The sequence below is a fragment of the Pteropus alecto genome, unplaced genomic scaffold (assembly GCF_000325575.1).
Source record: "Pteropus alecto unplaced genomic scaffold, ASM32557v1 scaffold190, whole genome shotgun sequence".
In the NCBI taxonomy this organism is placed as follows: domain Eukaryota; kingdom Metazoa; phylum Chordata; class Mammalia; order Chiroptera; family Pteropodidae; genus Pteropus; species Pteropus alecto.
In genome coordinates, this window is record NW_006430462.1 from 3077512 (window position 1) to 3102097 (window position 24586).

The 24586-nt window shown below is 38.6% G+C and overlaps 1 protein-coding gene across 1 annotated transcript in view; it reads right to left on the reverse strand.

The window, feature by feature from the left end:
* Positions 1-231: 231 nt before the first annotated feature.
* Positions 232-24586, reverse strand: part of CHEK2 (checkpoint kinase 2) — a 32783-nt gene continuing 8428 nt past the window's right edge. Inside the window, 12 exon segments of the mRNA XM_006904872.3 lie at positions 232-1074; positions 1890-1970; positions 6094-6179; positions 7195-7310; positions 7532-7695; positions 8534-8620; positions 10453-10552; positions 12097-12158; positions 16195-16248; positions 18233-18341; positions 22066-22156; positions 24553-24586. The exon segment at positions 24553-24586 is cut by the window's right edge and continues 39 nt beyond it. Coding sequence (XP_006904934.1) covers positions 985-1074; positions 1890-1970; positions 6094-6179; positions 7195-7310; positions 7532-7695; positions 8534-8620; positions 10453-10552; positions 12097-12158; positions 16195-16248; positions 18233-18341; positions 22066-22156; positions 24553-24586 — 1074 coding nt within the window. The 3' untranslated portion in view covers positions 232-984.

A 24586-nucleotide genomic window follows, 5' to 3' on the forward strand; every position in this document is an offset into this window, starting at 1 on the left:
AAAACTGAGTCACCCATAATTCCTTTGACAGAAAAGACTCCACTGAAGTCTTCTCTAGCCCTTTTACTGTGAATATCTGCTGCAGAAATATTAATGTGTTTGGTTACAGGACTCTGCTGGGTGTTGTACATAACACAGTGGATATACCATGTCCCTTTCTTAAAATCAGGAAAATATTTGAATCTTACAGCTTATCTAGCCCCAAGGTTTCAAAAACTGTGGATCTCTCTCTCTCTTTTTTTAAATTTATTGTGGTAAAATACACAAAACAAAATTTAACATCTTAACTATTTTTTTAAGTACACAGTTCAATGGTATTTATTACATTCACATCGTTATGCAACCATCACCACCATCCATCTCCAGAACTCTTTTCATCTTGCAAAACAGAAACTATATCCATTAAACAATAACTCCCCATAACCCCATTACCCCCAGTTCCTAGCAACCACCATTCTACTCTCTGTCTCTGAATTTGATAACTCTAGGTACCTCATGTAAATGGAATCATATACTATTTGGCTTATTTCCCTGAGCTTAACTGTGGGCCTGTAGTTTTATGAGGGTAAGGATGAGATTTTAAAACAGGTCCATGGTATATGCACCAAAGTACCTACTTTATCAGGAAGACTTTGGCAGCCAGCCATTCTCTACGAAGTCCACCGCAAATTCACCATGCCCCTTTCTCTGAAACTTTCTAAGAAGCCTTTAGAATTTGTATACATCTTGCCCAGGCTGAGACCCAGGGACACATCCTGAGAAACTTAACTGATGACTGTCAAGGTAGAGTGCCAGACAAAAGGCATATGATTTCAAATACACACACAAAAAGGGATGCAACTGAAAAGCTGATCACAAAGCCCAGGTTCCATTAGGTTTTTAATTGTGTACTGATGACTCTGAAAAAAGCAACTGTTCCCATAATTAAAATACAAACTCTAAAAAACAAATATAAAGAAAATGGCAGCAGGGTTCAACCAGTGTTCACGAGACAGCAGCACATACAGCTAGGCGCTTTGTGGTGTCGGCATCCTCTAGTTCCCCTTCAAGGAGCCGCTTTCGACTCGTAGACGGCTGAAAAAGAAAAAAAGAAAAAAGGAGTAATATTCAAAGAAAACCATTGGCTTCTTAAAGATTATCAAAGTTTCCCAATAGGTTTGGGTAAATTTGGAGCATTTCATGTGAAACTTCTAGTACCAAGAATTACTGGTTGTCCTCACTGACATCACAATCCCCACCACACCCAACCAGACTCAGACATGCTAATGAACTGACATCTTTCTCTCCTGTGGCTTCCAATCACTCAATGATGTATACTGAAAGTAAGAGCAGCATAACCAGCCTCTTCTCGGTCATCTCCCAAATTATGAAGTTTAAAGAGATGACAATAACTTTCACTGGGAGCCCCAAGTCTTGCTGTTGTTTTGTGGGAAGATAGTCTTTTGTATCTTTGTTTTCCAATTTACGAAATTGTAAGGGAGCAGTGGGAAGAGTGTTATTCACCAAAAGCAGGCAGGAAAAGAATGAACAGAGATTAACTTATATAGAGAACTTAACTTAAAGGAATAAAATTATAATCAATAAATCAAGCACTCGCCCAAATTTTAAATTTTTCAACAAATTTAAATTTGAGCCTCTAATACAGTCTTTTGGTCTTGCCTTGCAGGAGACTTCTTGAATGACAATCCCTAGCTGTGCTTCGCTAATGCATTAAACATTATTGAATCTTCTAAGGGTGCTAGAGCAGATCAAGTTGAAGCAAAGTATCTACTACATTATTCTTTTAAAAATGTTAAGCAATTGCTATTAAAGAGACTATTTAAACTCATCATTCTTGCTCATCAGCTCTTTAAACTTAGCCTGCGTTTAATGACCATCATCTGGAATACCTGGGCTGGGACCTGGGGTAGAGTCGTTGACTTATTTTCTTCAAAAAGCAAATTTTGGAATTTTTTCTTCATGTCCTCATCCTGTAATGAAAAACATACGTAGGCTGTGTTTAAGAAAAAGCTCCTACACAGACCGGGCTAGGATGCCCCTGGAAACAAGGAAGAGAGCAAAGATGTCTGGTCTGTTGACTAAGTGGTCTGCCCTTGCTAAAGCTCTGGGAGGGAAAGGACCCAGAGTCGTCTAATCAGCAGCTTGCACTCAGTCAGCACTGGCTAAATCAAAACCACATGCCTAAAAGCTCTTGGTGGGTCAGAACCACAGACCTTATCAGTTAAAAGACTTTCAGAACTAGCACCTTAGATCCTGAAAAGATGATAATCAAGAGGCCAGAGGCTGGAGTTGGCTCAGTCCTCTGAGGGCTAACTCCATGCAGTTCCCAGATCTTTCCAGGAGGTTCTCCCTCCCCTTGCCAACAATAAGGCCAGTTACTAGGGCCATCCTAACAAACTGACCCTGTATCCTAGGAAAATTCACCCAGCAAATGCTATGCAAGTCACCAGAAGGACTCCAAGCCCACAATATCCCAGAGCTTTGGTCTAATGAGAAAGGAAGACAAGTGAACAGTCATATCATTACAGGTGTTTCTTGTAAGTTTGGGGTTGAGGTTGTTCACAGAGAACTCCCACCTCACCTCCCTGGATGATCACTTCTGCAAGGTTCAAGGATTTACATCTGGAAGCCCTAAGAGGTGACCTGGGACAGCTCTCCCCACCTTCAGAAAAGTGAAACATATCCGTGACTAAGGCTTGTGGGCTTTGGGGCCAGCCGAAAGCCCAACTCAGCCACGATAAGCAGCCATGTGCAGACCCAGGGCTACCTGACTCCAAAGCTGCATATTTTCCCAACCAGTACCCCCTCGACTACTGCCACTAAGCCAAGTACACCACGGTGGGTGGGAAGAGAGGAAATAGGAATGAAGGCCTCTAACATTCAGCAATTTAATGGCTATAGAAAAATTATAGTGCTTAAAGATTAATCCATCTGTTCTATATCTAGTAGCTAGAATCACCTGCTTCCATCACTCTGTTTATCACTCAGAATGGTTCCCCTATTACCCATTGTGAGACTGCCAAGTTCATGTGGATTCCACTACACACTGTCCCTTAGGATCTCACTCCCATGCAGAGCCATTCTCAAACGTCCATCCCTTATTTTCTCCCATACCTGCTCACAGCCTCCACCTGGAATATACACCCCGGCCTTCTTGACCGTCCACCCACTCACCTTCCTCATTGCTCACAGCCTCCACCTGGAATATACACCCCTGGCCTTCTTGACCGTCCACCCACTCACCTTCCTCATTTATTCAGTGAACAAATACTTCCCAAGCACCCTTAAATGCCAGACACTATAATAGGCACAGTGGCTTCCATATCCGAGGGACTCAAAGTGGAAAATGCTGTCCCCCATTGTTATGGACTGAATTTGGAGACAAAGCCTTTAAAGAGGTAATTACACATAAAAATGAGGTTATCAGGGTAAGGCTTTAATCCAATATGACTAATGTCCTCATAAGAATAGAAAAAGAGATGTGAACACACAGAAAATAGACTATGTGGGGACAGAGAGAAAGCAGCCACCTGCAAGGCAAGGAGAAAGGCCTCAGGAGAAACCAAATCTGCCAACATCTTGAAATTGTACTTCTAGCATCCAGATCTCTGAGAAAATAAACTTCTGTTTGATAAGCCACCCAATCAGTGGTATTTTGTTATCAAGGCCCTAACAAACCAATATACCCATATCTTCCCCAGGCAACTCAGTCTTTAGACACTCTTCACACTTTGAGTACCCAAAGCCCCGTGGGCAGTGGGCCTCTTTCATCCTTGGGATCTCCAATACTCTACATCTCCTACTACTACCACGTGTATCACTGTTCTATAGTGACTGTGGTCAGAGCTGGCCCCACCCAGATTATCAGTTCCCCAAGGCAAGGACGGGCACATTCCTCTTCACATCCATAGCACCTAAGAGTGCTTGACACACAAGCTCATTAACTGTCCTCTAAAAGAATGAATGCATGAAGAAATGAAACCACACTGAAATGCCTCTCATATGTGGCAGCTCTTCAGTGCAGCCAAACAGAGCTGACCAATCACAAGCCTATTTAGGCCTGTATTTAAAACAAGTCATCAAACATCAATAATGTGAAAAAGAAGCTCTTTACCTTGCCATACTACAGGTAACACTGTGTATCTGTAAATGCCCTTTCTTTGAGATGTCCATAATCTGTTCAAAGATATTAAATTGTAATATGCCTTGAAAGCAAGCAGTAAGGAATCATCTATTTCAGGAAGTGAACATGAGGCAAAAAGTGGATAGAAGAGATGATGTTCCCTAAACTAGACACACTGTTAATCAGAAACCAGAACTCACACTCACAATGCTCAGTCCCGTGCTAGACCCACAAAACCATTTGATTTCTTCAAGAACACTGAATTTTCCCAAAAATAAAGCTTAAACTATCACTAGCAGATGATTTATGTGGGCAACTTGCACCCCTGTCCTCATTTAATAGTCACTCTACCTTTTGCTGCAAAAACAAAATGTAGACAAAAAAAAGTATTCCAGGGAGACCCCTGTGGCCAGGTTCAACTTCACCTTCCCTTGGCTGTTAGTAACAGGTTTTTGTTTTTGTTTTTGTTTTGAGACAAAAAGTACAAGAAAAATAAGCTAGGCTTGTTCGTAAATTTTGGGCAGCAGATGCAAACCTTGTCCTCTGGCCTAACAGGCCAGCTCACTTTGTTTCACAGCAGCTCTGCCTCCACGTCTGGCCCCCAAGTTTCCCTATTAGGGCACAGGAAAAGAGCCAAGGGCATGTTTTTCTTTTACATCAAAATTAAATCCCCACATGCAAAGGCACCCTTTGTTTCCAAATTATTTTTCTCCAGGGTCCTGCTGTTTCAAATCTGTGTGGTCTATTAAGTGCTAAATCATCTGACAGAGTTCTTCTAGGGGGCCTGCTGTTTCCAGGGCAACACTCCAAACACATATATCTACTTTTTTTTTCCTTCTAAGGGTTTGTTATTCTCAACCTGAGCTGACCTGAGCAAAACTGTTAAGTGTGGAAGGTTGGAAGAAAACATGGTGAGTCTTCCCAGAGTCCCAAAAGTTCAGTGCTGAGACTGAATGGTCCGAGGAGTTCCTGGACCAGCAATCCTGAGTACTTGAGCCTCTAGCTCAAACTACCTGCTTAAGTTCTCTATTTCCCACAGGAAACAGATCAAATGAAAGTTAACAGAAAGGAGTATGGCTGTGCTGAATGGAACTGCACTTAACAGAAGACCTAAATTCCATCAGAAAACCTGGCCGATGCCGTAGCTAATTCTTAAATCAAAGATTAGCCCAGCAAAGCCACAAAGGACTTCCAACTGTGGCAGCTCAATCTAATGACAGCCACAACCCCCAGTAGGGGCACAGAGGTAATGCAGACTTGAAAGGCACAGTGACAGTCTGCACTAATGGCAGGCTTATTCACCATGGATAAGAAGTGGGACCCTTTATATATGACCACTTGGGCTTAAGAAATAGAAAGATTTTCCCCCAGAGAGGCTGCCTTCTTCCTCCTTCCAGATTTAAGTTCAAAGATGGCTAGAATGCAGCCCATCCCACCTGAGGTGCAAGGTTTCAGGGAAGAGGGGAGGCACAGCTGGGAGTGAAGGTTTGGAATTAGAGAACAACCTCTCAAAGGAACACAGCCCAACTGCAGACTGGCCACAAAGTGAGCTTGTGCATCTAATAGCCACGAGTCAAGTTGAAAGGTTGCACCAAACGTACACAAAGACACATGCACACCCATACCCGTATACACAGATATACACACCACACACATCTAAAGTTCAATCTAAAATAACTGCATTAACTCATAAGATACTCGAAGACATAAATTTTGGGGAAATGTGATGAAAATAAATAATTCTCCTTTCATTCATAAATAAATAAATAGATAGATAGATAGATAGATAGATAGATAGATAGATAAATGAATGACTAACTAACTAGATAAATAAATAACTAGATAAATAAATAAGTAAATAAAACAACTGCATTAAAAGGACCCAACAAAGCAAAGATTTCCATCTTCATCTCTCAGGCACATTGAGTTGCCCATGGATTTTATGCCAGCAGGCATTGCCGCATACCCACCTGAAGCCACGGGTGTCCCAAAGCTTCTTCTGTTGTAAAACGCGCCTTAGGATCCACTATCAACAACTTCTTGACAAGGTCCAGAGCTAAAGCAGTAAGATAATTCAGCAAATCACAGTGAGAAGAGTAAATACATTTAACCAGCAAAATTAAAGTATGCCAGAGTCACAGGCCAACATCCAGAGAGAGGAGAGAGGGGTTCAGGTCATCATGGACTGAGCAAGAAGAGTGGGCAGGGCCCCCTAATCCTCCTCACTTTGTATCTGTCAGAGTGCTCTGAGAACACCAGGAATGACCATGACACTCCCCTCATCTCTCCCTGTTCAGACATCACAACCTCTTAGCTCTGTCTCCTCTCTCATTGCTGGAATCAAGCTCAAACTAATTAAAGCTGAAATTCCACCCAGTCCTAAGACACTCAGGATGCTTTCCCTGAGACACACACACTGATGAATTCCTCAGCCAGCAAAGGCTATGGGAACTGCTGGCTTGGCAGAAATAAAGCTTGACAGCCAGTAACAAGTAGAGGCTGCCTTGTATATGGCAACAATATTATTCCTCAGACATCCTGACATTTAATACAATCATCTAGGTTACATTATCTGACATTTAGTTTTAGTTATCTACCTTTTCTTTTGAAAATTACAAAGTTGCACTTTTAAATTCTTAAATACAAAGTAATTATATTTAGCTCTTACACTTACTCAAAGGAAACCTTGTAACTAAAAAGTTACTTATTATTTTATGCACTTAAATAGGTACCAGGCACTGTGAATGTTACATTTAACCTCATGAAAACCCTTTAAGGTAGAGTTTATTGTGCCCCCTTTACAAATAAAGAAAAAGGAGACTCATAGAGGTTAAGCAAGTTGCCTAAGGTCACAGAGCTAGGAAGTAGCTGTCCCAAGGATTGAGTATAGTTTTGCCTGGCTCTGGAGTCGTGCTCTTAATACCTTCCTTTGCCTCTCAGATGGTGCAAAATAACAGAAAACAGGAACGGAATCAATAGGAGAAAACATCGTGGAATTTGAAAAGAAACTCTCATCACGGCACACACACATTTTAGCAAACCATAAATTCTTAACCCTTTTGTATCCATACCCTTCTCTGAGACCTCTGCCCAGACTTCGGGAATGAAGTTGTATTTTCCACTGGTGATCTGATCCTTCAGTGACACTTGAGTCTTATGCTCAGAGAAAGGTGGATACCCACTAAGGCTTAATATTGGTAGAGAGAGAAAGGAAAAGAAATCAAGTGGCATTCTCAGTGGCATTTGGATATATAGATTTCTTTTTCAGCATAATGAAAAATTAGGTTTTTCTTTAAATCAGTGGTCAAAAAAAGTGACCTAAATTAAACACAAGCTCTCTACCTGGACATGTCTGATTTCACCTAATTACCTCCAAGCAGACTCTGAAGCAATGAAAATTTTTCTTACCAAATAAAAAGAATAACTCCTAAACTCCAGCAGTCCACAGCACGATTATATCCAGCAGTCCCAAAGGAATTAAGAACCTCAGGAGCCAGGTAGGTAGGGGTACCACATAAAGTTTTCATGAGAGAGGTCTCCCCCAAAATCTTGGACTGCCCAAAATCAGTAATCTAAAATTAAAGACAAAGAGGAATCATTTTTAATGATATTATAAAATAAAAAGATTAATATAGTTTGCCAGTCCTAAAATATATGCAGTCTACATCAGTTTCTATCCTACAGTTCATGCCTGCTGTTAATTTAGAATTTCTAAATTCATAGCTAAATTAAGGCAATCCTAAACTTTGCAAGTGATTTAATTTTGCTTAAATTAAAATTCCTGAGCCAAAAGCCTAAGGCCCAGGTTTTTTCCCAACTTATCTGTGTTCTCTATAACATTACAAAAGGTTATAACCCTTTCCACAGACACTTTCAGATTATAATTAGTTATGTGTGGATCCTCTTAATTAGTTATGCATGGCTCCTCAGTTTCTCAACCATGGCTGTACACCAGAATACTTGAGAAGCTTAGAGAAAACATCTATACTTGGGTGCTACCTTCAGAGATTCTGAGGAACAGTCTGGATGTCATGATTTTTTTTAAATTAATTAATTAATGAATTAATTAATTCGTTCATTAATTTTAAAAAAATCAACAAGAGATTCTAAAGTGAAACCTTAGAACGGGAAAAAAGGGGATGTGTTTGTTCACTCATCCATTTAGATTCCTCCTCCCTCCCTCTGAACACAAAAGTAGCTTGTACTACTTATGTAATTTGTTGAGTGGAGCTCAACAAATGCTTATTAGAGTCTAGATTGAAGCAATACCACCCGATCTCTAAAATAATTGCTAAGAGTAGAAAGGTCAAATTCTCAATCTTTTTATGCTCTTTTTTCCCGATGAATTAAAAGACAGTTTCTGAACAGAAATCTACTGGAGTGGCCACACAAAGAACATAAATTTCTTACCTTTATAAGACAGTCCTCTTTTTGAGATGAGAGTAGAACATTCTCTGGCTTTAAATCTCGATGTATAATACCATTTTCGTGAAGGTACTACACAGAAAGGGAGACATGACCCTTAGATTTATGGATTAGGTATGTGAGTAGAGACAACACACACACACACACACACACACACCTTACATCTGGGTGAAACTATAAGCCATGTTACTCACAAATATATTCTTCCCAAATCATAGAAAACTACTGAGTAAAGGGATTAGTGCTTACAAATTTGTTTTCAAGAAAATCTTTAAAAAGTAAAAAAATGAAAAAAAGCACCTTATGAGAGTAAGTAGACATTTTATTTCACTTTTCAAGATAATAACTATCCCTTCAGGTTGGCAGAAACATAAGGTATCAATTTCAATAATAAAAATGTAAACGGTGACATAAAATATTTTAAGACCATATTAAAGTAAACCATAAAAATGACTCCATTCCTGAGAATAATATTTTTTAAAAGAATCTGTAAAGGACATATTATAAATTATCTGATTAATACTCAGTTAACATATTCCTCAATGCAAAGAATGACATAGAGTCTTCAAAAACTCTAGTCTGAAATACAGATGCTCCTCAACTTACGATGGGGCTACATCCTGACAAATCCATCGTAAGTTGAAGATATGGTAAGTCAAAAATGCATTTAATACACCTTAAGTATGCTCACAACACTTATGTTAGGCTATGGTTGGACAAAATCATCTAACACAACGAACACACCATAGCATATCAGTTGTTTACACTCATGATCATGTGGCTGACTGGGAGCTGCAGCTCGCTGCCCAGCATCAGGAGAGAGTATCATACCACATTATCACATGCCCAGAAAAAGATCAAAATTCAAAACTGGACATATGACATCTACTGAATGCTTTTCGCTTTTGCACCATCATAAATTGGAGGCCATATATAATATGTTGATGTTTCTTCATGTCATTTTTATACACTAAGTCATATTTCTTTAAGAAAAAAATTTCCCACACCCACTGATCTGCACTCAATTTATCTCAATATTCTCATCATAAAAAAGGGAATAAACCATCAAGAGAGTAAAGAACTGGTTAAGTGTTTATGGACTTCAATGTTCTCTGGCTATCCCTCTCGCCTAGAGCAAAAACTCCTCCAATACACTCGCACTGGGACTGGGACCTGGTGAATCCCCCAAGAAGAACGAGGCAAGGTGGACCAACCCCAAGAAAATCTCCCTCAATCCTCACTCAGTATAAGAGCTGCTCCCAGTCACTGTGTTTCCCACATGGAGAAGGTTTCCAAAGGAAGAAACCTTGGCAGAGAATTGCCAGAACCAATTTGATTTGCGAAGGAGTGATGTTCCTCAAAGCAGAAAATGCCACATGCTATTCCTCCACCCAACACCCACCCAACACTTTCATGGAATAGAGAAGAGAAGGCAGAGCAAAATGCCTGCCTGCCTGCCTGCTGTTAACACGATGCTGCATGTGAAGGGAATACCTAGTACTGGCCCACAGCGAGCAATCTGTCACAACCACCCCAACTTGCCAGCTTTACTCTAATACCTGCCCAGTTCCCACCCTGAGAGGTAAGAGGAACTTATACAAGGATCAGGCAGAAGTAAAGATCAATGCCCCTCCAGAAATAACTCTAAGCCAAAGAGAAGACACATGGGACCATGTGTTTATTTCTTTTAACTAACCCTTTCTTACTCCTTCAGCTTTACAGCAAGAGCTTTCTCATCTGAGTTAAAGAGGTAGGATGTTTTTACCAAGAACAGAACAAACAACACATACGCAGGCTCTCTGCTCTCCAGTTTTTCATCCACAGTCCCTCACTTTCTATCTGATTCAGGGAGTAATTCACCTACAAGAACCTAGGTTGTCAAAAGAACTGAAGGTTTCTCTTACCTGTACTGCCAGGAGCATCTGGTAAAAATACAGTTTGCATGTAGCTTCTTTCAGACGTTTATTCTCCACCACCCTGTCAAATAGCTCACCTCCTTCCATCCTGCAACACAAAGCAGGGGGTTCATGGCTAGAAGGAAACTCACTTGGGTGGATGATAATAACACAAACAAAACAAACTCATTAAGACAAGCAAAGAGTTGCCATTTGTATTCACTCTTGACTCCCACTGTAAAGGCAATGAGGTAACAAACCTCATCCATAATGAAGATGTCTCTGTAGGAAACTAAGGACCAAGAAAGGATGGAAAGAGTAAACATTGGAGACACTTGGGGAGTTTCTTAAAATGTCCCTCAAGTAGATTAGGAAGGGCCCAAGAGTTTGCATTTTTATCACATACCCCAGGTGACTCTGAGACTGCTATAGAGTGGCAAATAGGAACCTAAAATCAGACAACCGGATCTGAATCCCAGCTCCACAACGTCCTAGCTGGGGGACTTTGGGCAAGTTAAAAAATAGAGATGATCCCACCTACTTCGATGGCTGTTTTCAAAATCCAGAGATAACTGATGTAGGTATAGTGCCTGGCACAGCGCAGATGCTTGGCAAGGCTATCAAATCCCTCTGCACTTTAGTATCCTTTTCTGTAAAGTGAGACTAAAAGTAGCAACCTGCCAGTAATTTGTAAGTAACCTGGATGACTGTTACAAAGGTTAAATGAGTCAATCCACGTAAAGAGCTTAGGGCGGTGGCTCACTATAAGTGCTTAATTAGTATCAGTTACTATAATTGTATTATTATTGTTATTACTATTATTACACTGTTTTAACTAGACCCAGTCAGGTAACAATCTCCTATTTAATAGCAACAGATATTCCCTCAAGCACTACAAGGGCTGTCCAGTCACTCATAATGCTAATGATCAGGACTGTTGTTTACTATATAATCTTAATAGACAACATGCACAGACACTGTCACTCAGGAGCAAAGCCTTGCCTGTCTGCCCCAACAGCCACTCCCAGAAACACTGTCTATGCACATCAGATAGGCCTCTTCCAGGAATCGGAAAGAAATTTATTTTGGTTACACCAAATAGAACAGAACTCTATGGACACTGAAACAAACCAGCAAGCAAGTAAACCAGTACTTGAAAGATATTCAGGTATTACCTTGCAACCTGGTACTGTGATCCCATGCCAATAGGTCTACCAAGGCAGGTATTTCAGAGAAATAATATCCACCTGTTGTTCAGCACCTATATGTGCCAGGTGCTCTGCTAGGGGCTTTCTACCTCTCACTACATTTAATCCTTACAACTCTGCACATGGGGTATCATGATTATCCCCATTTAACACCAAGAAAATGAGATTCTGAGACTGGAATTAAACTAACCATGGGCAGTCAGCTAGGTACCTGCAGAGTGGGATTCGAACCCAGGTCTCAGATCCAGGGCCCAAAACCTCTAAGCCACATGCCTTTGGAAACACTGGAGGGATTTCAGATATGATACTAATCCCACACATACTCTGAGGCCCCACCACCACCACACTCATATATTGAGGGTCTCCCAGGATGAGAAATGCTAAGCAACATTAGATTCTTTAAATAAGCATTTAAATGGAAACAAGTGAAAAGCTTACTACTTACAATTCCAAAACAATATAATAATCTTCAGCATCAAAAAAGTCTTTAATCTTGATGATACAAGGCTAAAAGAGAGAAAATAGGAAAAGTAGTGAGATGCTCCCAAAAAGATATACACAAAAGCAGGACTCAGGACATCTGCCCAGAGGGTCAGAGAGGCCAAGGCCAGGCATTTGGCCTCATGTCTTGGGACACTTTGAAGTTCATGCAGGGGAGAAAGTAGAACAGAATTTACCTGGCTCCTCAATGAGAATGTACAAGAAACTCTCCACACAACCAAGTTGGTGACAGACTGGTTAATGTTTCACACACAGAATAGCACCAAGGAAGGAAAGCCAGTCTCTCCCCAGCCTTCCTTCTCACTGCCCCAGAGCACAGGTACTCAAGGACACCTAAGAAACCTGGAGGAGCCTGACAAGTAGCATGAAAAGAAGTGGGCCAGGAGGGGAGCCCCGCCATGCAGCCAGATAGCAGGCTTATTCAGCTCTTCACAACTGGAACCCCAGGGGAACAGGAACCCCAGGTGGCAAGATCCTCCCATTTTTCAAAGGAAGAAGGAAATTCCAGTTTCCTGAGAACTCTAAACACATCTGTGGAGTGAGGGAGATACACACATATGACTGATCGTTTGTGACCTCTGATCAATGCAGGATGCATAAAAGAATATTGAAGAACAAAGCAGAGCAGTACTGTCCAGTTTAAAATGCATATTTAATAGTATGATGTTCTGCTTAGAAAACACACCTATTGTTTTTACAGAAAAAGAGACAGACAGTAAAGCTCAGTGGTTGGAAGAAGTAAGAGATGTGGTGAGTACCTATCAAGGACCTGCCCCCACCCCTCAGCACAGAGGAAGATTGTGGAATTAAAGAGAAGAGAGCTATAAGATTTTTAGATTTTAAAGAGTAGCAAAAGTCTCCAGAATGATCTTCCTACAAAGCAAATTTCATCACATTCATCACTCTAACGAAAATCCTCCAAGTGGTACCTTTCCATGAACTATTATACAGCAGTGAATGAACGCCCCACTGCTTCTCCCAGCACAGTGGATCTTGGAAAAACATTGTCAAGTGGAAAAGGCAAGTAATGACAGATTTCAAAGAATGTGAGGTGCTTCAATTGCAGGGTCAAGTTTTCATTCTTAAGTTAGCGAGTCCGAAGGTGTTCATTTTATTGGTTTGCTTTGTAGTTTACATTTATTACTTTACATGTGTTAAATATAATTTTAAAATACTTAAAGGAAGGAAGGAGAGCACCGAGAAGAAGGGAAGTAAGTAATAGAGAGGCAGAAGAAAGACAAGACGAACAACCTTGGCTCTGTGCCGCCTAGAGGCTAAAATTCAACTTCACAGAGGCCAGGCCTTCATGACCCAGCCTCGTCCTGCCCTCACCCACTATCCCAGCCTCATATCCTGCTCCTGGTCCCATGCATCCTCCTCTCTCAGCTGCCCCAAACATTGTCATCTTTCCCAGTGTCATACCTTTGCTTGTGCAATCCTCCTGCCTGATGATCCAGCCCTCCAGGCACACTAGGCCTCAGGCCCCGCTAAAATATCCTCCTTACAATGCAACCGCACACCTTGCAGTGGTTCTAATCTGTGCCGCCCCACACCACATCTTCAGTGTCTGTCTCCCCAGCAGGCTGTGAACTCCAGGAGGGTGGAGAAAGGAAACTAACACCAAGCACAGGTCTCCTTTCACCAGGCACTGCATAGGCCAAGTCGAGCCTTATTTACCTTTCTTGGACCAACACTCAGCATAGCAGCTGGCACACAGGAGACATTCGTATGCTGCCCAGATTAATACCAACATCAATATCAGATATACCCTGCTCCCACTGTGCCCGCCAAGTGTAGACCCTGCCAGCCACATTTTAGTCATGGAGCAAATGGCCATGGGGATCAGGCTGAGAGCAAACAGCTTCACCACTCCTTACCTATGATCATAGTATACTCAGCTCTGCATGAACATGTTATTGTCACAATAATGAAAACATTGAATTGGCATTGTAGTATTATATTAAGAGGATCAGAAAGGAGCTAAAATTCTCATGTAAGAATAACAGAAAATCAACAAACTACCTAAAATTATTAAATCAAGAGATAGCAGTTTATGTATATTATGTAGAAATATAGAGATAAATTCTTTTTTTAAAATGTTTTAAAATGTTTAAAATGTTAGCAGAGGGACATTAAGAGGGATGTGGAGCTGCTATTTGCATAATAAACCTTTTAGCAGTATCTGACTCTTTATACACATGTGATATTTTGATAAAAGAAAAAGGAGAAGCAGAAGGCACATGGGAAAGAAAGAGATCAGAGGAAAGAATGAAAACTTCCTGGTTTGCTTGGCTTCATAACAGGCAGTGCCCACCTGGGAATAGCTGGGAGATAATAGAGCATAAAGTGATTCCCAGGGTCACTGGCTGGAGCTGTCACAGCTTAAAGTGTCTCTAAGGAACAAGAGACTACAATCCAGACCTTCCACTTAGGTCATACAGGTAAAAGATTAAGGAATTACAGATACCTATCATTCCTCAGTGTTCTCTGTGCTGAAAGCTTTACAAGCATATCTCATATTTAATTCTCATGCTGATCTTTGAGTTATGTATCCTTATTGTCTCCACTGTACAGATAAGAAAACAGAAGCTCTGAAAAGTGAAATGACCTTCTCAGAGCCAGGTGATAGAGGTATGATGGGAACCCAGCTCTGTCTCTCCACTAGACTGAAGCCACATGAGGAAAGGGATGACCAAGTCCATCTGTGCTGACCACTGCCCAGGCCTAGAAGAGAGTTTTACTCATGCTCTCACTACTCGTTGTTCCTGCAAACAAACTCATGAGCCCATATTTAATTCCCAAGGGCTTCCATGTGCCCTTGTAAATTACCATGTATTATCTCTAGGTACTATCTTTGGGGTTCTAAATTCCTCTCAACTGCAGTGGACATTGGATTTATTTACATAAATGTTATGTTTGGGGATCCTCTGACATGACAGAAAATTCTCTAAGCATTCTAAGTGTTTATCTTAGGGGTATGTTTGAAGCTACCCCACTCCAGAAAATTGGAGGGTTCCTCCCTTTCATGAGAGATTCTAGATGCCTTTGAAAAAAGGAGGTGAATTCGGGGAAGAGGAAGAAGTTGCAAGGTAATTAGAAGAAAGCCAAGCAGCAGGGTGGGGATCAGCCACTTGGATTCTCAAGTGTTTTCAGATCTACCCATGAGTTCTAAAGGAACTTGTTGAATTGTTGTGTCGATGGCAGAGATTCGTTCTTAATTTCTACTTGTTTGGAGGATTTGAGGAAGTGAAAGAAGAGAGAAGAAATCTTTTTGTTGTCTGGAGGTAAAAAACCGAATAAGATAATCCTTAGCCGGACAGACAGGAGACCTTGTTTCAAGTTTCACTCCAATGCCTACCTAGCTCATGACTTCAGGGGGCTCATGAATTAATGAAGAAATGAAAAGAGCAATAAAAAGGAAGACGGGATCAATCCTACAACTCAAACGTTCTCTTTTCACATCTTTAAAGTCAGACACTTTCCATTGAGACAAAGTAATCAGGGACTATTAATACTATTAATACTCAATGAGGCCACTGACACCTTTTAATCAGATATAAGGACAGGTTGTTGTCATCTAGATTAAATACCCTTATATTTATGTGATTTACTCCAACTGAGGTAAATGGAAATCAGCACCATCAAAAGGTATTTATATGAGTTAAAACTTCAGGTATAATTAAACCAAATTTACCAAATTAGCATTGTCGTCCCAACATAATCAGTTGATAAAGTCCCTAGAGATATAAAATTTAGGAGATTTACTATGCCTTTTGTTCAAGAACTAAGTCAGTGTAAAATCACATCATTATTTAATCATAAAATCTTTACACAGTATTGTTCTTTCAAAAATTCAGAGGAATGCTCTTTTTAGCTAAATGACAGTTAAACACACATATGCATTCACATGTATACACATGTACACACACAATTAAGGAACTCAGGTAAATACTAGCTTTGTCACGTTGAAATGCTTTGTACTCCTCCCATATTTTGTGCTAAATGATTTTAAGTATGGTTCATATTTTACAACAATACTTACATGATTTAATTTTTTCAAAATTTCTATTTCTGTTTCAACGTTGAGAGCTGGATCCTTTGATAAATAAAATATCATTAGAGTTTATTAATAATAATAATAGCTGATATTTAGAAAATATTTACAATTAGACTTAGTTGAGTATACACTGCCTTAGTTCTAGACCCAACTCTACTCATGCAGAGAAATCAAGGCCTAGAGGTCAATGATTTAAACTTACCTAAAATCACTCTGTAAAGTGCTTGGCAAATAGGAAGCATTCAATAAGTGAGCAGGCTTTATACCAAGCTCTTTATTTAAAAGGGTCATCTCCCGTAATTCTCATAATCCCCAAATGAACTGAGTTCTATAATTATTCCCATTTTACAGATGGGGCAACTGAGGCTCAGAGAAAGGAAGCCACTTGCTCTAGTTCCCGCAGCCAGAAACGAGCGTTTCCACTGTTCTCATGCATACCTGTTAAGCTCTGTTCGCATTAGCTATAGAATTGTATGCATTCATAAAAATGATAAAACAAGAAAAGTCCAGACAAAAGCTATTTAATTAAACTGCATGAAAAAAAATGTCAAGTCAAATTTCTCATAACAGAGCAAAAATGGTTTTTAATTTCAACTACAGGCTGACGTATTTACTGAGACTCTTAACTGGAGGAAGCTTCAGGGTACTGAAGTTGTTCTCCATTACAATTCCAAAAGGATGAATCAAGTTACTCAACCTCATGGGCTACACCCTCCACAAGCACAGAGGATATAGAATTACATATTTATGTAAAATGGACTTCAGCTAAGAAACACAGATGTTTAATTTTAAAAGCCGGCCTCTTCCTGTAAGCCGTTAAACTAATTACCAAGTCAGGGTGTGCTCTGATGATAGAGAGGTCTAAAAGAGTACAATACAATTTGAAAGATGAAACTAAAATTTTGCTCCAAGTCATTAAGAATCTGGGAGGTATTTTCTTCCCCCCAAAATGGGAATCAAATCCAGAATCACAAGGGAAAAGATCGATAACAAAGTGAACACAGAAAGGAAATTCCTCTTGCCATGTGAGAATGGCATTGTCTTGTGGGGAAAAAAATGATCTTTAAAGAATGTTAAAATATAATACCCAGAAACAGCTGGTCGCAAAGGAAAACGTGATTACAGGTCGCATTTTACATTACTTTGTTAGGTCATGTGTTGAAAGACCAATACATTTGGCTATTTCACTCACGCAGTAAAAGTGTGTTATACAAAATGTAATAAAATGAATGGCTAGCACATAAAAAGTAATGAATAATTTAATTAAGATTTTTAAAATCTATAAACACTAAGACTCACTGCCACATTATCAGAAAGAGCAAAGAATTAGAAATTATCTAAATGATCAACCAAAGAAATGGTTGAATTAATTATGATAAAGTTGATGAAATAGAGACATAATTTAATTAAGATTTTTAAAATCTATAAACACTAAGACTCACTGCCACATTATCAGAAAGAGCAAAGAATTAGAAATTATCTAAATGATCAACCAAAGAAATGGTTGAGTAAATTATGATAAAGTTGATGAAATAGAGACTTGACCATCTATTAGGAGAAAGTTTATGCATCGATGCTTCTATGGAAAAGTAAAATACAAAATTGTATATACAATGTGATTTCAACCATCTAAAAACACGAACTCATATGAACAAAGACTAGAAGGGAAAGGAAAACTGAAAACAGCTGTGGGGTTATAGTGGCAGGGATATGGCTGGATTTTTTTTCCCTAATTTCCTTTCATTTATTGTAAAAACAGTCTTGCAACAACTTGGAAGAAGGAAAAAAAAAACAACTTCCTGCAAGTATATTACTACGTACAACCAAATACTTTTTGGAACCGAATTCTCTATTATAAGTTTCTAGATTAGTTGAATACACTCAAGTATTTTCAATGCTCTTTAATACAAATTCATATATCTGAGCAGTATTTTCTTCTCAACATTGAAAATCACCATTCTAAAATTATTTTGGGACATGAAGTGTTAAGAACAGCTGAGCAGCCACAAACACAGGTACTTACTGTTTCTCTCTCAGAGCCGATAGCAAACTTCCTTTTGCTGATGATCTTTATGGCTACTTTCTTACATGTTTTCCTCTCAAAAGCTAGCTTCACCTCACCACAGGCACCACTACAGGGAAAAACATAGAAAGAGATTGTCAGAATGTTTTTAATCAGGAGACCCGCCGCTCCTGAGTTGGCTTCAACTATTCCAAGTTAAAGACGGTCCATACACAATACTTCCATTGTCCCCATTTTCATAGAACACGGTGAAACCTCACCAACATAAAATGTCAAGGGCATAAGTGAATGTGGACCTTCTAAGAACAATGAATCAGCTCCAAATTCTACTTTTTGAGCTGAGTGTTATCAACTTAAGTCTTCCTGTCACTTCAGATGGTGAAATTCTTAGAAAGACACAAAGAACAAATAGGAGAGAAATGACTTGTCCCAGAGATCAGAGAAACATCAAAAGAACAAAATTTTTGTCAAAAATGATGTCTGAAACAAGTTACAACAAGCAGCATCTGTAAATAAATTACTTTCATTGATGTATTTATTTCTTATTTTCTTCCTTCGAAGGAAGTACGAAAGTAGTTGATGGCAAGAATTATACCCTAAATAAAATCACAATACCTAAAAAAACAAAATTACACAATTACAAGTTAATTACACAATTAACCTGCTTATGACAAACTCTCAAAGATTTGTAATTAATTGGGATACTATAATGGAAGAATGTCATCTAGTACACAATCCTACGTAGGCTCTGTTCTCCAAAGCTTAGGTCAGTCTGAGGTAATGCCTACCCAAGTATCAATCACTCATTGCCTGTCTAAAGTAGACAATTATAACTATTGTGGGTTTGGGGGTAGGGTGAGGAGTTTGCCAAGACATTTTTTTACTGTGTATATACAGAACATAAAATTTATCACTGTAATCAATGTGAAGTGAAAAATTCAGTGGCATTAAATACATCTACAATGTTGTATAACCATCACCTCTACCTAGTTCCAGAACTTTTCCATCAGCCCAAATTGAAATTCCATAACCATTAAGTATTCACTCTCCATTCTACCCTGCCCTCAGACCCTAGCAACCACTAATCTGCTTTCTGTCTCTATGAATTTACCTATTATCAAATATCTCATTATCAATAGATTCATAAAATATGTAGCCTTTGGTGTCTGGCTTCTTTCACTTTGCATGTTTTCAAGATTCATCCATGCTATAGGATGTATCAGTATTTCATTCTTTTCTGTAGCTAAATATTTCATTGTATGGATATATCACATTTGTTTATCCATTCATTTGTTGGTGGACACTGTTTCAACCTTTGGCTATTGCAAATAGAGCTGCAGTGAACATTCATGCACACGTTTTTGTTTGAACACCTGTTTTCAATTGAGGGCAGATAGACCTACAAGGGGAATTGCTGGGTCATATATGGTAATTCAATGTGGTTTCTATTTTGAGAAACCATCAAATTATTTCCCACAGTGGCTATACCATCTTACATTCCCACCAGGAATGTAAGGATTCCAATTTCACTGCATCTTCACAAACACTTGTCATTTTCCGTTTCTTTATTATGGTCAACCTAGTGGTGGCATCTCATTGTGGTTTTCATTTGCATTTCTCTAATGACTAATGATGTCGAACATCTTTTCATGTGCTTTTTGCTCATTTGTATATCTTCTTCAGAAAAATGTCTACTTAAATCCTTTGCCCATTTTTAAACTGAGTTATCTCTTTATTGCTGAGTTGTAAGAATTCTTTATCTATTCTGGATACAAAATCCTTTTTAAGTATTTTTTCTCATTCGGTAAGCTGTGTTTCACTCTCTTGACAATGTCTTTTGATGCACAAAAGTTCTTAAATTTAATGAAGCCTAATTTATCTTTTTTCTTTTGTTGCTTGTGCTTTTGGTACCTCATTTAAGAAACCATTGCAAAATCAAAGCTCATAAAGAGTTGTCTTATAGTTTAATAGTTTTACCTCTTACATTTCATTTTCATTCTACTTTGAGTTAATGTTTGTATATTGTGTGAGAATAGTCCTCTCAAAACATTTTCCAACTCCCCTTCTGCTGGTAACAGCCACCTTTTGCCTGAGAAATCTTCCCTGAATTCATGTAGCTTTTATGGAGTGTCTATAATAGTACAATACCCTGGAATCATGGGGTGGACATGTAAAATTAAGCCAATCAGGGTTTTTCCCTGGGATCAAATACTGATATTTGGAGAAAAACAGTTCTCTTTGCTGTGGTTTCTAGAAGAAAGAAAATATGAGTGTGGCTCTTGGAAGCCATTTTTCCTGCCACACAGAGAGAGCAATTCTATAGGAGGGCAACAAAGAGTAGCTGAATTAAGAGATGGAGCCAGGGCCCTGGCAACACTGTGGGAGCCCTTAGATATAGGCATAGATAGAGCCAAACCGAAAATCAGAACTCAAAATGTAATATAAAGCTTAAAAGCCTCCTGGTCCGGCCATGCCTGAAGTCAGCTGTGCCCCTGTATTTCCCAGTTATAAGAGCCAATAAATTTTTTTTCTTAACTGACTCATATAAGTTTCTGTCACCTACTAAAAGTTAGATGCGTTGAATCCTCCCTTAGAAAAAAATAGAGTCCCACACATTTCTTAAGAGCTGGCACAAATTTGGCTGTGAGCTTGCAAGCAGCCAATGCAAATATAGAAACAACAATGAATTACTGAATTTGATGTCCATAAACTAAAATATGTCTCATAGATGGTCATGAAGAGTGTACTCTGCTTGATTTTATGTGGCAGGAACACGGGTGATTATTTTCTTCTATTATTTTCTACTTTCATGTTTCTAAAATTATCAAGAGGTAGAAAGGCCTCTGGGGGTGGGGAAGGAATGGGAGGGTGATGGATATTGTATAATGTGGTAAAAGGTGTCCTGAACACCTTCCCTCAGGACATGGTTCTCAAAGTATAATCAGGCAACCCCAAGACCCATTTGGGGTGTCCACAAAGTTAAAATTATTTTCAAAATAATATTGCCTATAAGACATTATTTGCCTTTTTCATTCTCATTTTCTCATAAGTATATAGTTTTCCAGAGGTTATATGGTACACAGCATGTGATATCAAAACAGACCAAATGAAGAAGCAAATTATCAGGATCTAGCCATTTTCTAGTAAGCTAGATATTAAAGAGATTTGCAAAAGTGTGAAACACCTCTCTTCTCACTAATCTTTTTAAAAATAATTCTTTTTCATTAAAAAGTTATTCATTGTAACATAGTGAGCTTATTTTTTAATGAATTAATAAATATTAATGTGTCTCCATTTTAATTTCTAACATAGTAAATACAACGGATTTAAGCCACATGGACAAAAGCTCTTTGGGGTCCTTGGTAATTTTTAAGAATATATGGAGTCCTGAGACCAAAAATTTTGAGAACTTTGTTCTATTCAATAGTCAGTTTCATTTCACTTTCCAAGGTGTCACAAATTCTGAAGAAGGCAGAAATGCAGTAAATATTTCTTTTTGGAAGGTAATGAAAATGTTCTAAAATTATGCTGAAGGTTTCACAACTCTGTGAATATATTAAACACCACTGAAATGTACGCTTTAAATAGCGAATTATATAGTATGTGAATTATGTCTCACTAAAACTGATTTTTAAAAGTTGTAACAGATAAAAATTTTAAGAAAAAACTAATTATTTCAATTGATCATTATTAAATCAATAACATACCTATCACAAATCAGTGCCCTACAAGTATGTTATAAATAGATGTTAAAAACTAGGAATAAAAATCTAAGCAATGACAAATGTTTAGGAAAAAATTAAGTGCAATTTCCATAAGAAAAAATAAATTACCTTCCAAGAGTTTTTGACATGATGTATTCGTCTCTTAATTCCTTGGGATAAACTGACTGATCATCTACAGTCAGATCAAAAAATACAAAAACTAAGGGAAAAAGGGCAGAAATAGGTCTCATTAATTCATTTGATAAAGAAAAAATAAGTGGTCCTAAAATTTAGTAAACATATGGAATATAAAACAATTGTTTTAACTGAACATCTAATCCTAAAGGAATTATTTAGCTGGCTAACACATATCATGAAACCCACGGGAAATGATGACAGTCAAATTTCATTCTTCAATGGAAATACACAGCATCTTCCTTCTTATGCTGCAGAAATCCATACATAAACCTAGCCTTATTCCTTGACCTCAGAATAGATTAATCAATCACGCTAAAATACCTATGCACTAACACAAGACCAGAACCAAAAAGTAATTCATTTGAGCCTAGAAAAAAATGTTCTATGCATATAGATAAACATCTCAGTAAAAATTAGACCACTGGTCACCATAACTGCATTATCTCCTCTTACCCAGTTATATCTTTACATATCAGACATTTTCTAAAGTTAAACAAATAGCATTTCCCCTCAAATTCCCCTTTATTTCTCCATTATTTAAGTTGTAACTCAGAAAAAGAAAACAACAAAAAACTATTCATTTAATAATTTACCTATCCATGTGGGCCAAGCCTAAAACGAGTTATCAAACATTTCAGTTCTACAAAGTCATCAACAGTAAATTTGCAACTGCCCATAATATCTTGAAAGAGTAAAATTTGTTAAGACCCTTGAGTTTAACAGATTTTAGGTGATGGCTTTTGACCACCCTGGAGTCACTTAGAGCTCCAGTCTGTGGCACAAATTTGAGCCACCTCAGTGTGCATCATTCCAAGTTGGTCCTTATGAGATAAGATACTTACTTGCCTAGTGAATGAGACCTACTAGCCACCCAGGATACGACCATTTATGAACCTAGATATTCCAGTGGCCTCTGAGAATCTGGTAACTGAGGGGCTCTGGAGATGTAGTTCTCACAAATGTTAGGGTCTACTTCAGAGGCTGCAAACTCAGCTCCCAACAAAAGCCAGGTAAGGCTGGGTTGAGTGTAAGACAACATAGAGCAGTGGGGACCTGAATGGTTAAACACATCACCCATCTAATGGAGGCAGCCTCTACTCTCACTTGCAAATCCTCAAGTTATGGGATTACAGGCTCTGTGTGGCCAGATAGTTCACTTTTTCAAACAGATCTAGAGTTTCATGCTAATACAATGTCAATAAGCTGAATGCAGTCTGCAGAGTACTAGTTTGATCTATTTCACTCAGGGCCGCCCTTAGCCTATATAACACCTTTGTTCAAATTGGAAGAGGTGTCCCTTGGGCAGACAATTGAGAAAAAGGTGGCACACAGCTTGTCAAGAGGAGGACAGGCCAAATTTCAGCACCCAGCTGCCCCTTCAACCAGGTGCTCTCAAACAGCAAAATCCTTTGCAGCTGCCCTGACTGTAATTATCAGATAGGAAACAAAATAGAAACGCAGAAAACTAAGGCAATCATAAAATGTACATTAGAATCCCCAGGATGGCCATAGTCCTCAGATGCCAGTCTGAAGACTGACTGCATGAGAATCACCTGGGCAGGATTTTGTAAATCCCTAGAACTACGGAATCAGAATTTGTGGGACAGTGCCTGTGGGAATCTGTATTTTCAAGGTGTTAAACTCATACATACTCATACCTTTCCAAGTCACTCAAATCCCAGATAGTTTTGGAAAGTTCTGTGGGTGTTTTTTTCTTTTAATTAAAGAACCAAGAGTATTCTTCTTGTTCAAGGATTGAAAATCACTGTGAGTTATGTTGAACTCTGTAGGTTGTTTTTGTCAATTATACTTTCTAGATGAATTTTTTGCACTGAATGAAAATTATTTGTTTTAGATGTGTTATTAATGAAGTTTTAGGAGTGGATACTTATACAATGCTACCTACCTGATGATGATGATAAACATCTCCACTTTCAGAGGATAACCAAGCAGTATTTAAGGTGCAAGGTCTAAATTAAGATTCTTCCAGAAAAACCTACAGCCTAACGCCTGACATATAATAGGAGTTCAATAAATATATATAGAAATGAATGAGTTTCAGAAGGACTGAAGGGAAAAATGAGGAAGGGAGAGGAATTAATGGCCTAAAACATAAAACAACTCATAGACATCTAAGGCTGACATGATATAAAATGCAACAACCAATGAACTATAAACTATTTTAAGCAACATGATAATTCAAGGGAGAGCATACAGCTTTAAATAAAATTAACCAAACCAATTAAGCCTTAGAAAATTTGTCTTGATAGAACTTTTTCATAATTTAAAAACACAACTAAGTTAATCTTGAATACTAACTGTACTTTATTTACCTAAACCATATTCTGCAAAGAACACAATGTCAATTTTCCTTTATATAGGAGAAAAAAAATTCTGATAACCAGATGATAATATTACCTTTATTACTCCATACGGAAAGTGCAATTTCAGA